This window comes from Myzus persicae, unplaced genomic scaffold (genome assembly GCF_001856785.1).
Source record: "Myzus persicae strain clone G006 unplaced genomic scaffold, MPER_G0061.0, whole genome shotgun sequence".
Lineage (NCBI taxonomy): Eukaryota > Metazoa > Arthropoda > Insecta > Hemiptera > Aphididae > Myzus > Myzus persicae.
Window position 1 is genome coordinate 135,325 of NW_019103864.1, and position 13,514 is coordinate 148,838.

The 13,514-nt window shown below is 34.2% G+C and overlaps 1 protein-coding gene across 1 annotated transcript in view; it reads left to right on the plus strand.

Annotated features, from left to right (window-relative positions):
* Positions 1-13,514, plus strand: part of LOC111035582 (inactive tyrosine-protein kinase 7-like) — a 78,749-nt gene that overhangs the window by 24,993 nt on the left and 40,242 nt on the right. Inside the window, exon 3 of the mRNA XM_022317256.1 lies at positions 7,407-7,617. Coding sequence (XP_022172948.1) covers positions 7,407-7,617 — 211 coding nt within the window. The remainder of the gene's footprint in view (positions 1-7,406; positions 7,618-13,514) is intronic.

Sequence of the window (13,514 nt, forward strand, 5' to 3'; positions counted from 1 at the left end):
AAGACGTCCGTCTTTTAATTCGAAAGCGATGATAAATCATTGCGTTCGTGATAAAACGTTTTGGAACGGAGTCTTGTCAACTAAAAATGGTCGATATTTGGTAAAAAAAAAAAATAATAAATAACAATAATAAATTGAGTACGGTTATATTATAGTTCAGTGACCATCGTGAAAACTATTTGAAAATTCGGGCATTTGTCATCTCGACAAACATAATATTATTGTCCGGCTCTGTATGCTACACGGACGACGATTTTTCAGCTTTTTACCGTGGAAAAAATTGTCGTCGTGAGACGACTACTGCACAGCGATATGCACCCCGCGCTCGACAACTTCAATGAGAATCTAAAACGCTATTACCAGAGGTCCATAACTCCAGCATCACCCCAAGATGCAAGATTTTCGTACCTAAATTTCGTAAGATTGTGTAACCGTTTTTCCACAAAGTATATAACCACGAAACTTTTTTTGAAACTATTACAAGGAAGTTCAGCGTTCCAAACCTTAAAATGATTTCTTTGATTTTCGCCAATAGCTGTTGCCTGTGTCGCCGGGGGGCCGAGCACCTGCACGCAATGCGTCGTCACAGACGTAAATCGAAAACTACCTGCGATCACAGGTTGAAAGACGTTAAGGGTTAGGGAAATAAAAGTAACTCGAAAATCACAAAAACGTTAAACGCTCGACGACAATTATAGCGTCGTGTGATTTTCTGCCGCTTATATCGCTCGCTGCCAAAACGAGCGTTCGCAGCTACATTTCACCGTGTTCGCGTACAAATATACGACATTATTAGCATACGGGTGCAAACGGGTACTTGCCCGGGACTGTGCCCACACCGGCCGAGCGAGTGTGCTGCGGTGTAGGTCGTGCATACGTAATGACTGGATAGAATTCAGCGTAAAATCTGAGAGTGTACCGACGCGAACAATGAAAACTAATTGAGAAATAATACAAATGTATTTACGCGTTCGACTCGCAGGACGACAATTTAACAATATGTCTCGAGAACACATTTTTCAGTCGATTCAGCCCGTATTTTATATGCTCCTCGCCCATCGACTAAATCCACTTCACAATATGAAATTGTAACGATAAGTATATCGCGTTTCACGTACTGGGTTTTGATCAGTGGTAATTGATTTGTTCTAGTGCTGATTTGCGGATTACGCGGTGTAAATATATTATATATTTCGGCCAAGCCTGGGCATAAACGAGTTAAGACTTTAAGGCCGAGTTAATTTTAACTTTTCAAAATTTAATTTGTATTGACTTAGCTGATTTTTATCGATATAATCTTAATAAACACCAAGTCACTTTGAATCAAATCCGAGTTACGCTAATTTATAAACAATGAAATAGTAATTATGATAAAATTATTGTTGATGGTGCATATTGCATAAACATATCATACATTTTATTATTTTAAACCATATTAATGGCTATTTATCTATTAAAAAATAAAACAAATAAATAACTCAACTTAAGTTAATATCCGTATAGCTTTCACTAATATTCAACTTACCCGAGTTTGAAAAAAATTGAGACAACTATTGACTTTAACTTTTTTAAATGCTGTCCAACAACTTAACTGAACCCGATTCAAAATTATCATCAAGGCTCATCGATTGAAGTCCCGTGAATCTTTTTTCCGGAATTCTCGCGGCAGCGGAGGCCAAATTTCAAAGAGATTAGACATCGGGTAGGTCATCAGGTACCTATGTTATTATGCGCCCAGTTCGTGGGGTACAAAGTCAAATACAATCTTACAGTTTACAATTATTGTCCACGGTACACTCTGGCGGGTTAGCAATAATAAGCTTATTCGTCTCCTCTTCGAATTTAAAAACAATGAACGGTCTCTCTCTTCGTAATAAGATGATAAATTATAAACGAAGCTCGTCCGCCGACGGATTAATCGATTTTCGGCGAACGGCTCGGACGACGAAACGATATTGGAAACTTTTCTACTGAACGATAAATATTTGAAATAATTATTCACGTCATACATTAAACGTGTACGACTTGAAAACCCTTTGACGCGCGTTACGAAACGATTTTGATTTTGAAAACGTGATAGGAATCGGCCAAAAACGGAAGACTTTTTCTATATACTATTAAATATATTAAGCTGCAGTTATTAATTTGTCGAATCGTACGTGAGTCTGTGGTTTTTTATACTGTTGAACTTTTTGGTGAAATGTGTTGGTGCCAAAAATACTTGACGGGTTCAGACACTTATATTGTATTCCAGAACGTTATCGTTATGGACGTGATCTCAAACCATAGGCTTTATTGGTTGACTGTATTGTTTGTGCGGACGAAATAAAAATATATGAACACGACAATTTGAACTAAAAAATATTATAACATTTTTTTTTTTTTTTGTAATTTCCCGAGTTTGAAATATATTTTACAATATAACAGTATAGTACTTATTCAACACTTCCAGTGCGTTGCACATGTGCGATAGGTACCTACCTATAACACCGTTGATGAATTATTCGGTACACGTTTGCCGCCCCAACGAGTGCAGTTCAAATAAAACGCATTATAGGTATACTGCAGTACAACCGATGTAGCTTCCTCACTCTACAGCCGGAATCGAAAATATCCATTAATTAATTTAATAAACGAATATTAAGTTAGATATTATTGATATTGACTTTAACGATAAAATAGAAACGTGTTCAAACTAAATGTTTGGATATTAAATGGTAATTATCATATATTATTATTAACCCGTTTTCCAATACCCGTAAGTGCTGAAATAACTAAATTTTAATATTAAAAAAAAAAAAAATTGATCGACAACAATTTAAAAGCAGTTTAATAATCGTCCCCTTTTAACGTTTTTCCATTACTGAAACGTTGTAAAATTTTAAAATGTATTCATTGACCTGAAAACCAACGGAAATATACTTACGGGCTTAAGACTAACAGATATTTCCATTATATTTCCCCAAAACGTAATACTGTTATAAGAAAAGAAATTTATATCACAACATTTATGATAACCTAAAATATATTTCGGCACTTACAATATCAATGAGACGAGATATTTTATTTCAACATTATTCTAATATAATATAATATTTTTCTAATATTGTTATAATACAATGTCAATTATTAATATATTACCCTCTATAAATATATAATCCATTTCGTAAATAATTAAAAGTCCATCTTTATTAATTCCCAACTATGCAACGTACGAACATATAACATAATATCTTCGAGTAATCCTCTTTTTTTTTTCATTTCTCTTTCAATCGACACACCAACAGTGAACTTACGGAAGTCGTTACTACTTTGTCGAGTGAGAGAGATAGTTGTTTCCAAATGTTCAATGTAATTGCGATCCCACGACAGGCTGGCTTCTAGATTAGAAAATGGTTGAAAACAAGTCTTATCTTCATTTATTCAGACACTGTGGTAGGTAAAGGGAATTCATTTTTTTCTCTCTTCCCCCGAAATATGACAAATTCGATATCGTATTGTTTTTATAGTATAGTACCTATACAGTATTTTTTTTTGCGACCGCCTCAGACCATTTTTTGTCCCTAAATTACATTTTTACCAAAATATATAAATATTGCACTGGTTTAAAAGTAAGAAATGGTTTTCGCATCGTGTCAAATCGTCTACCAATTCGATATTAATTTAATCCTAGTTCGTTCATTTTTCATTTTTTTTTTATTGTTTAAATTTAAATTAAATTTTGATGAAATACTGAAACGTCCAGCTGAATTATCATTCCAAATACCGTTTGTATAGCATTGAATTGAATTATATTTTGTGGTTATTTAATTTAAAATTATAACCATTGGCATTCGTTTGAACGGTTTACTATTTTAGTTTCTCAGCAAAGCGCTCCATACGTCGCAAATGTGTCTTTATTTTATTTAATCGTTTGCTGGAACCTATGGATAAACTGGTATAAGCAGTAGGTGCAACTTCAACATAGTTTGTAATCGACTAAAAACGAATTTTTTTCCCTATTCAATTTGTAGTTTTAGTTATTAAAAGGATTGACGTTTCAATACGAAACGTTGCTCTAGCATATTATGTATTTCGTATTCAATAAATTCTGAAATCTTAACTCATAAATTATTTTTATGAGTACTTAAAATTTGAAAAATGTACTATAAACATGTAAGTATGATAATATGTATTCCGGTTAAAATCGTTTTTCGAATTCCATGATTTATCGAAACATTATTCATCGGTATCAAATTAAAAAAAAACGATATATAATAATATAATAATTCACTGCCTTGTGCCGAGACGAGCGAAGTGAGCCAAGTATCCCAAATCCGTTCCCACTCACTAATCCTCTACTTGAAATCATCTGGTACTCGGACAAGCCGTAAATATATATGAGAGTACAATACAGATTTTGATGAAAAATTCTAACTCGGTGATTTTGTTGCAGTTTTATTTAAATTTGTCTTGCCTTTATAGCAAAGTATGCGTTTAATTTTAATACGCGATGGCATATTCGTTAAAAAAATTATGAGGGCCATTTTGGTTAGTTTTTACATTAATCGTCCACGTTACAATACATTTTTGTGCAGTTATGCCTTAAATATTATGTAATCTCAACCATAAAATTATACCGGAATATAACACAGAAGTATCCATTATTTATCAAAGTTTTTTCCACGTATTTTCTGACTTGATGATGTAGAGACAGATGCAAACATTTTATAAACAAAAATAAATATTGATTTGTTTGTATTTATAATTTGTTTTCTTTAGTAAAAATGTAATTTCCCGCGGTTATTTTTGATTCAATAAATAAATTAGAGGGAAAACTGTATTTGTTGTACACATGTCAGTCCATACCAAAACATGACAATAATATAATGTTGAATTCAAATACCTACATAAAACTATAAAAGTATAAAACAATATTTGATTGTGATTTTTATTATTTTTCTATGGCCCACTAATACCAGCTGTATTCGGTTGAAAGCGAAATAACGCCCCAGCGGTCCTTAAGCATAATAATTATCGATATTTATTGCAATTTAGATTCCGAGCAAAGTGATGATCGTTGCAATGATTTGTTTTTCCGGAGACACTTTTTTAGTAGAAAAAATTATCTTCAATGGAAGATTCTAATGAAAGATTGCATTTAGTTGGTACCTACTTTCGGGGAGATAGAAATTGAAAATGCTCAGAACTGTTTTCAATAATCGGAAAACCCCATTATTATAACCAACAAAAAAATATAAACATTTGTTAAAATTGTAATATTATTATGAAAATAATTGTTCGGTAAAAAATGAAACATCGTGAAAGTTATGATTATAACAATGATAATAATAATAATTGTTAACATATTATTCATAATATACAGTGTTTCACAACGTATACGTATATACTATATGTGATATCCACCCGTATACGGTGTATCTCTTAAACTTTAAAAAAACTTACAACTAACCGTTTTATTGGAAATTAATAATTCAATTTTCAAAACGTTTACACAAGTTATAAACTATAATATTTTTAATCTATGAGCTTGCTGTCTCGAATATTTCTGAGAAACTCAAAACGAACTTTCGTTTTTAATAGTAAATCGAACATCATAAAATTAGGTTTAAAGAAATTCCTAGTATTTTATTTCAAAATATAAAATAATATTGATGAATCATAAAGCGTATAACTTCAATGGAGAGCAAACACTCTGTACAATACTATATTATAAGGCAGGGGTGGGAAACTGGCGGCCCGCGCTACATTTTCAAATTGCATTAGGTATAGGTATACAAATCGATTTTGCCGCGTTGTCATTAGAAGCCACACATCCTCAAAACTCTCACTAAACTGCGAATAACTATTTATATTTAAATATTTAATTAAATTATTTTCAATAACGCTTTTTGTATTACCTATTTCATTATAAACAAAATAAATGCTAATTAAAATCTATATTTTGAATGACTTTTTTTTTTTGCTTTCTATGCTCTGGCCCGCTAGATTTTAAATTTCTAAAAATTGGCCCTCTAGTAGCTTTGAGTTGCCCATCCCTGTTATAAGGTATTCTATAATAATTGTGATGGTATATAATATGAACCGAGTGATTCGCCAAGCATGCTCGTCCTCTATTATTTGCCTTAAATTATGAATTTATTCTAAAATATACTCAAATACCATGTTTTCAAATCCTTAAATTCTTTTTTGCTACTTAAGGAGTGCGCTCTAGTGATATAAACTTCTTCTTTTTTTTTTAATTAACCCCCCCCCATCCCCCCTTTTACTGGAAATTAATTAGTGTATAATTTTTTTTTGATAATAGTCCTTAAAACTGATTTTACATAAACATAAAATAGACATAAAATTGGATCTAGTATTTATTATACTTGGGAAATTTTTCCAAATTATTACGATACATTAATATTAATGACTACAATTTTCAAATCACCACAGGCCCCATATCTCATAAACTCATTACTATGGACCTTTTATCCTTGGAACTCGACAAATACTCATACAGTGGACACAGGACGCTCGTTAAGTAGTAGAAAAATCTCAAAGATTTGAAAACATGGACTTAAAGTATTATTTGAAAATTTAAGAAAACAGGTTTTGAGTAACTGCATTATTGAAGAAAGCGAGGAGGCGAGCACACTTGATGAATCATTGCGTACATTAGGTTATAGGTAAAAATCCTGTCCTTACTCATATCGTTTAATAATGAACGTGGTCAACGCATTACAATAAAATATCGAAGTACAAAATAAATAATCAAGTGTTTCGAATGTGTCACACTGTGGGTAGAAGTTATTGTACGTCATGTGAACTATATAAATATATTATATACGAAAACCCATTTAAAAACCAATCGACCCAACCTAACCGTCTCACTGATTAATTCAGTGGGCAGAATCGTATTCCGCCAATGTCGACTTAATGCGTAATAATCGTACGGATTTAAGTTATGCGCGTGAGACGCTTAACGCCCGCACACGACGGTATATCATCGTATCGATCCCTTTGTACATTTTTTCAAAAAAAAAAGATATTTTTAATTATATATGGCTATAATGTTTGTTGATATATTTTTACCGGTCGTCGCGATATCAACGATTCAGTCGGAAAATTCCTCGAGAATATCCTAGTTCCCTCGGAGTCCCGCGGGTCGCGGAGCGTTTGAAATTCGTTCATATTACAATATGATGGGTCGTGCGCCGATATGTTTGCCGCCAATAATGCGCTTGGGCCGTACTGTGTACTGCGCGACTCGTATAAAACCGAGAAACGAATACGATTCGTTGTTTTTGTTGTTGTTGTTGTTGTTGCTGTTATAATAATTATTGTTGTTGTTGTTGTTGTTGTCGTCGTCGTCGTTATTATATACTGTTGTTGACGGCGTTGTTTTTGACGTGTGCACACAGGTATCGTGGATGCGGAAGAGAGACTTGCACATACTGACGGCAGGAGTGCTGACTTACACCAGTGACCAGAGATTCCAAGTCATCCACCCGGATAACTCGGACAATTGGACCCTACTGATTAAATTTGCTCAACCGAGAGACGCCGGAATCTATGAATGCCAAGTGAATACCGAACCCAAAATGAGTTTGGCATTCCAGCTCAACGTCGTGGGTAAGTCATACACAACACGTGGAAAATTACCGCGAATCGTGTTTCGCCTGCGTAGGTATATTATACAAATGCGAGCCGGCGCGAAAATATATAATATAATATACATTTGAGCATAAATTACGGTGCGGTATGAGTGGAACGCGAAAAACAATAATAATGTGCACAGGGTGGCGTGTCGCTACACGACGACTGTTGTACGTTTCGAATCCATACGCGCATCGTCTCTATTTTTTTATTTTTTTTTCGTCCCTTAAATGGCAACACTTGTTTTTAATTCCGTACCCGGCAATTGAATATTTTTCCGAGCATTTTGATACATAAAATATTATATCGTACATACCGAATCAATAGTTTATTATTTATAAGCATTTATGGTGCGGAAGAGCGGTGCAGTGCAAACTCGCGAAGTAAAAGAATATTTTTGCCCTTCCCGCACCAGTCCGTTCTCCGAAACTTTATATGCTTATAAATAATAAAATATTCGTTCGATATTCGATATTTAAACGTTGACGTTTTCAGTGAAATATTTAGCTTCGGAAAATATGAAATTAAAAAAACATCGATAACGGAGCAGGAATTGTCAGACGAGAGCGAATACGGGGAATATATAGATATTAACCCTTAAAAATACAGACACGAAATTATGATATTACGTGAAACGTAGAAATCGACAAACGAGTAGACGCACCTAAATTCCAATTGCCACCTGTAGTTTGATGATTTTTAGATGAAGTAGAAATGGTTTGTCCGTTTAATCGCACCGAGGAATAATATGAGATATTGGGTGTATAATAATTGAACTTTTAATTTGCGCTTTTTTTTTAATAATTTTTTCTTTCCCTGCCATTTGGACATTAAAAATGAGTGGAATCAGTGTTACGATTGAAAACTTAGTTAACTCGACAATTTTAAAACCGACTAATTATTGCACTCGTATAATGGGGACCTACCAATAAGGCCTTCGAGAAGGGGGTTCTAGGGAGTGTCTAAGCGTGCAATATATATATGTCAGTTGGCAGATTGATATATTAAGTATTCGAGTTGGCATTCGGCAAATTATAATGTTTAAATAATTTTGTAAGTACTACAAAGTTCAAATATGTCATATTAATGTATTGTAGTTTATAATAATATGAAGGAATTATGTTAATTTTTCGATTGCCAACTGTCCAACACAAATAGTATAATAATATTTAAGTACCTAACAATGAACACATATTATGTAATATCATAACAGTACACGAATTTGCCTATACATTTGCATAATCGTTGAATTATTTTTAATAACACTGTTATAAGAGCTGATGAGAAACTGTTGTGCGCTGACGGCTGTAATTTACATTCATAGAAGCAATGAGAACATTTCATGTTGACTCGTCTCACCTAGACATCGTTTAAGTGATAAGATTCTAAAATTGTTTCACTTATATTATGTAGTCAGTATTTGCAGTATTAACAAAATATTAATTAATATTGTTATTGAATATTTGGTTGTTTTGTGCGTTGAGGCATTATTCATTCCAATCCTTCCACAGTGGTATAATCGATATGCAACAGTGTTATACATTTTGTTGTTGATAACATTTTATTCCAATATACTAGTCAAGATGTGACGAAAAAATATATTATATAAAAGATAGCAAAATAGAGAACATTATACTAAAATATTTAATATTTTGTAACATGGTGTAAGATACGTCTACTGATTACAATAATGCGTGTAGGTAGGAGATAGTTGTCGAGCGACGCGAGAGAATTTTTTTTTGAGTCGACGCATTAATGTATCTCACCTCCCCCCCACCCCTCCTTATTATTTTGTTCGGGACGGCCCGGGTACCTACTACAACGAATCGCACAATATTCGCGGACGAACCGGACTCACTCCATCTCCCTGTACATAATAATGTGAACACGTGCATAAATGAATTCGACTCGGGGATTAAATACGTATAGGTTTGGACATTTTGCATTTCCATGAGCTATTAAAGGTAAAAAAAAATAAAATATAAAAATATGTCTGCCGTTAATATACGGATGGGTCCGGTTGTTATTAATAAATGAAAAAAAAAAAATAACGAAACAGGTACTGTATAAGAGGTGCGTTAGTATGAAGTATATTTTATCATGTATAGTTATATATACAGTAATACACACCCTTGGATGGTTAATCCATAATTTTATAACACTTTAAAACGTAATTTCACGCACGAAACCACTGCAGCGTCGGGACACATAAAACCTGGTGTATATAATATATAATATAAGTATAATAATATTAAATTAATGGAGTTTTCATTAGCCGAACTTTGTGTTTATGGTAAAAACTCGGCGGTATCAGCTGTATAATAATTAAAAAATATTATTAAAAAAAAAAAATCATAAATACTGTCGGTTTTTTCGAAATTAGTAAATTATTACCGTACGTCCGTATCAGTATCAGAATATTACCGCCGCCTCCGCCACCGTACCACAATAATAATATATTATAATATTGTGGCGAAAAAAAAAAAAAGGTACAATATAATAATATAGTAATTATTATTCTACCGACCGTTATTATGTTACACTCGTATAATATCGTTACGACCTTATATTTTCATATCTCGACAATGCGATTCTACCCCATATGTATACCTACCCCGCCCGTCGTATGGAGAGGAATATTATTTTTGTTTATAACCAGTTAATAACAAATGCTCTGCGTCGCACGCACTCTCCCAAGTGTGCACAAGCAGTCTATAGTCGTCGTTTTTAATCCGAGACACTTTATCCGCTACTGCGTGCCCAGGCATATTTCTTATTTTATTATTATCACTGAATCAGACCGTCAGACGAATAAATACGATTTACGATGATTTCTACCTCCTCTAGACGAGCTCGTGGTGGTGGTATAGACTATATTATAGAGAGTTGAAATTATCATACAATCGGATTAAAACAACAATCAGAAAAAACTATCACGAATACCTACATGGGATTTTAAATTCGTAGTAAACTATACATCGGACATATTCTTATTGCGTAATTTATAAACAAACAAACCGTTCTAATGTCGTCGATCAACAATAATTGTCTATAATATTATCGTGTATTGTACACATATTGTTGTCACTGTACGCATTTTGTCATTCGGTTGTGGACAGCGTTATTTTTTTAATAACGCATTTTGAAGTACCCATCTGGAAAATGATCTTTCAACAATTTGACAATTGATTCTTTTGACAATGATCTGGAAATAACCATACAATTTACAAATATTTACGTTTTTGCGACTATTTGTACATCGTCCAAACTCGAGATGATGTGAACGCGCATAGGTAAAAAATCACAATTTTACAAAGACATACGGATAATTATAAACGATAAATCCATCTGGACGAGCATCGAATCGTTAAAAGTTTACACGAAACTGCATATTGTCGCGTACAATGGGTATAACGATGTACGTCAAATGTCAATAATCGAACCGCGGTCGAGTTTTTGGGATAGAGCTCGCCTCAGACCTTGTCTGGCACATTTGAGAAGGCCATATTTTTGGCCAACCATGAAAGACACTTCGAAAATTTGAAGTCTTTCACTCCGACAGACATGTACAATATTATTACACGTTACGTTGTACAACGCGCGGAATTCTTCCACCAAACACGAACTATTTCTCGTTCGTTACAACCGTTTTTTACTCTCTTCACTATAATATTATTAGCCGGTCTCAAAATATGTTAGACATTCCGCGTATCTTAGACAGTCGATCGTTGTTTGCCGTTTTTATCGCATACAACGCGTTTATGTGCATCCACATAATATAATATGAAATCGCAGCGTTCGAGTTAATTATTAGAAACGATCGCTTCCCGGTCGCGGTTCGTGACGGAATGAAAAAAAAAAAAAAAAAAAACGGTGAGAAAAAGCAAAGGAAAAAAGAGGAGGCCTTCGCGGTGAGTTATGTTAGTTTTTCGTTTTCGGTCCATCAATAGCGAAATAGAACGAATGGTTTTATCGCCAGATATTTGTGTAACACATTACAATGGTACGTTTAACGATTTTCTGTAATCCGAGTTTAATGGTGGGGTTCGAAAAAAATTACGTTTTGTACGGTTTATATAGTATATATATATATATATATATAGATGTACAGAATATACGCACACACATATATATATATATATATATCGATAACTCACCGCGCCCCGCCTTCCCGCCGAAACGTCGGGTGGGGAGAGGGGGGGGGGAGAGCAAAAATAAAGAGAGGAGAGATGGTACGTACGAAAAAGAGAGGGAGAGACGGCGAGAGAACAAGAAAGAATACCGACCTACAACCCCGTCTTGCGCTCGACTACCGGATTAAGAAACATGTAATTCAAAACAGGAGAGTGATGTAAAAATGTTTCGAGATCTCACGTACGTAAGTCTGCGGGCGGATTATGCAGCCATCTCGCGGTCGTACGGAACTATTTGTTGAAATCAATACTTTAAAAGCGTTTTTATTTTCTGGCGCTATAATATAATACAAATAATACACACACAAACACGGAACAATATTTTATTGTACGATATAATATTATATGGGTGTGGGTCGTCGTACACATACGTACCGGCGGTGATTTAAAGCGGGCCCCATCACTCGCGCGGGGACTCGCGCTCAAAATTCGCGCCCGTCGCATCATATTTTTTTACTACCTGTATTATTGATATTATTGAAAAACGCTTTGCGATCCCGAATCGTCGATTTCGGTCTGCCGATCGATCGGCCGCAATTGAAATAATAATAATAATATAACACCCCCGACCTAACTCGACCTGATGACGACGACTACGATGCCCGAGGTTTTTATTACACCGTATGCATGGCCTGCAGAACTATCCCGCGGTCCGTGTATAATATATTATAATATGATATTACACGCGGGTCGATCGATTTAACAGATTAATTTTTTCAGAAAACGCTTATGCCTTTGAACTCATTTCTTTTGCGCAATGTTGACATGAATCGTAAGTCGAAAATCGCATTATTTCGGTACGGGGTGGGGCTGGCGACATGTGCAAATTTCGGAAATTCGTATAACAGACGAAATATTGGCTTGCAAATTTCGACAACTACCTTGCAAATCGTTGCTAATTGGCTGCTAAATGATGGTTCAAGAAAAATAAAAAAATGTGTTTTCGTTGACATGGGTGGGGCTGGGGACATGTGTCTCCAGCCCCACCCTTAGTTTTTTTTATTTTATGATTCAACTAAAGGCTTGCAAATTGTGAAAACAGGTTTGCAAATTGTTGCTAATTGACTGCTAAATGTTGAGTTGAAAAAAATGTAAAAATTTTTATTGGGTGGGGCTGGGGACATGTACGTCGCGAGTAGCTACGGACAATTTTTTTGGACATTTTAGACGAGTAGTTCATTAGTAATGAGCACTTAACGTCGAGATGAGCAGAATAGTGAACCTGCGACGTCTTGCGGGGTACATCATCACCACTCGACACTTGTAAACTTTAAATGCTTATACCTCATAAGCTACTCGTCCAAAATGCGATTTTTATGCATCGACCAGAGTACAAAAAAAAAAACATTCTGCCTAATGCGGAATTAAAAACTCAAGTTTTCATTAAAAAATGTTTAAAAAATAAAAATAAAAATGATAATAAAAATATGACAAAAAAAAATGTTGTTTTCTAAAACAACTATCAATGTTTTTTTTTATGTATGTAGGTTGATGGTTTTTGAAATAATGAGAGTCCAGCGTTAAATAGATCACCCAGTATATAACTAATAAATATATATAAAATATATACGGACGGAGAACAGACTTTGTATAATATGATCAACGACACGATGACTTCTAACGCGACGTAGGTATATACTTCCAAACACGGTTGAAAGTGCGGTTTCCAATTTGATAGTT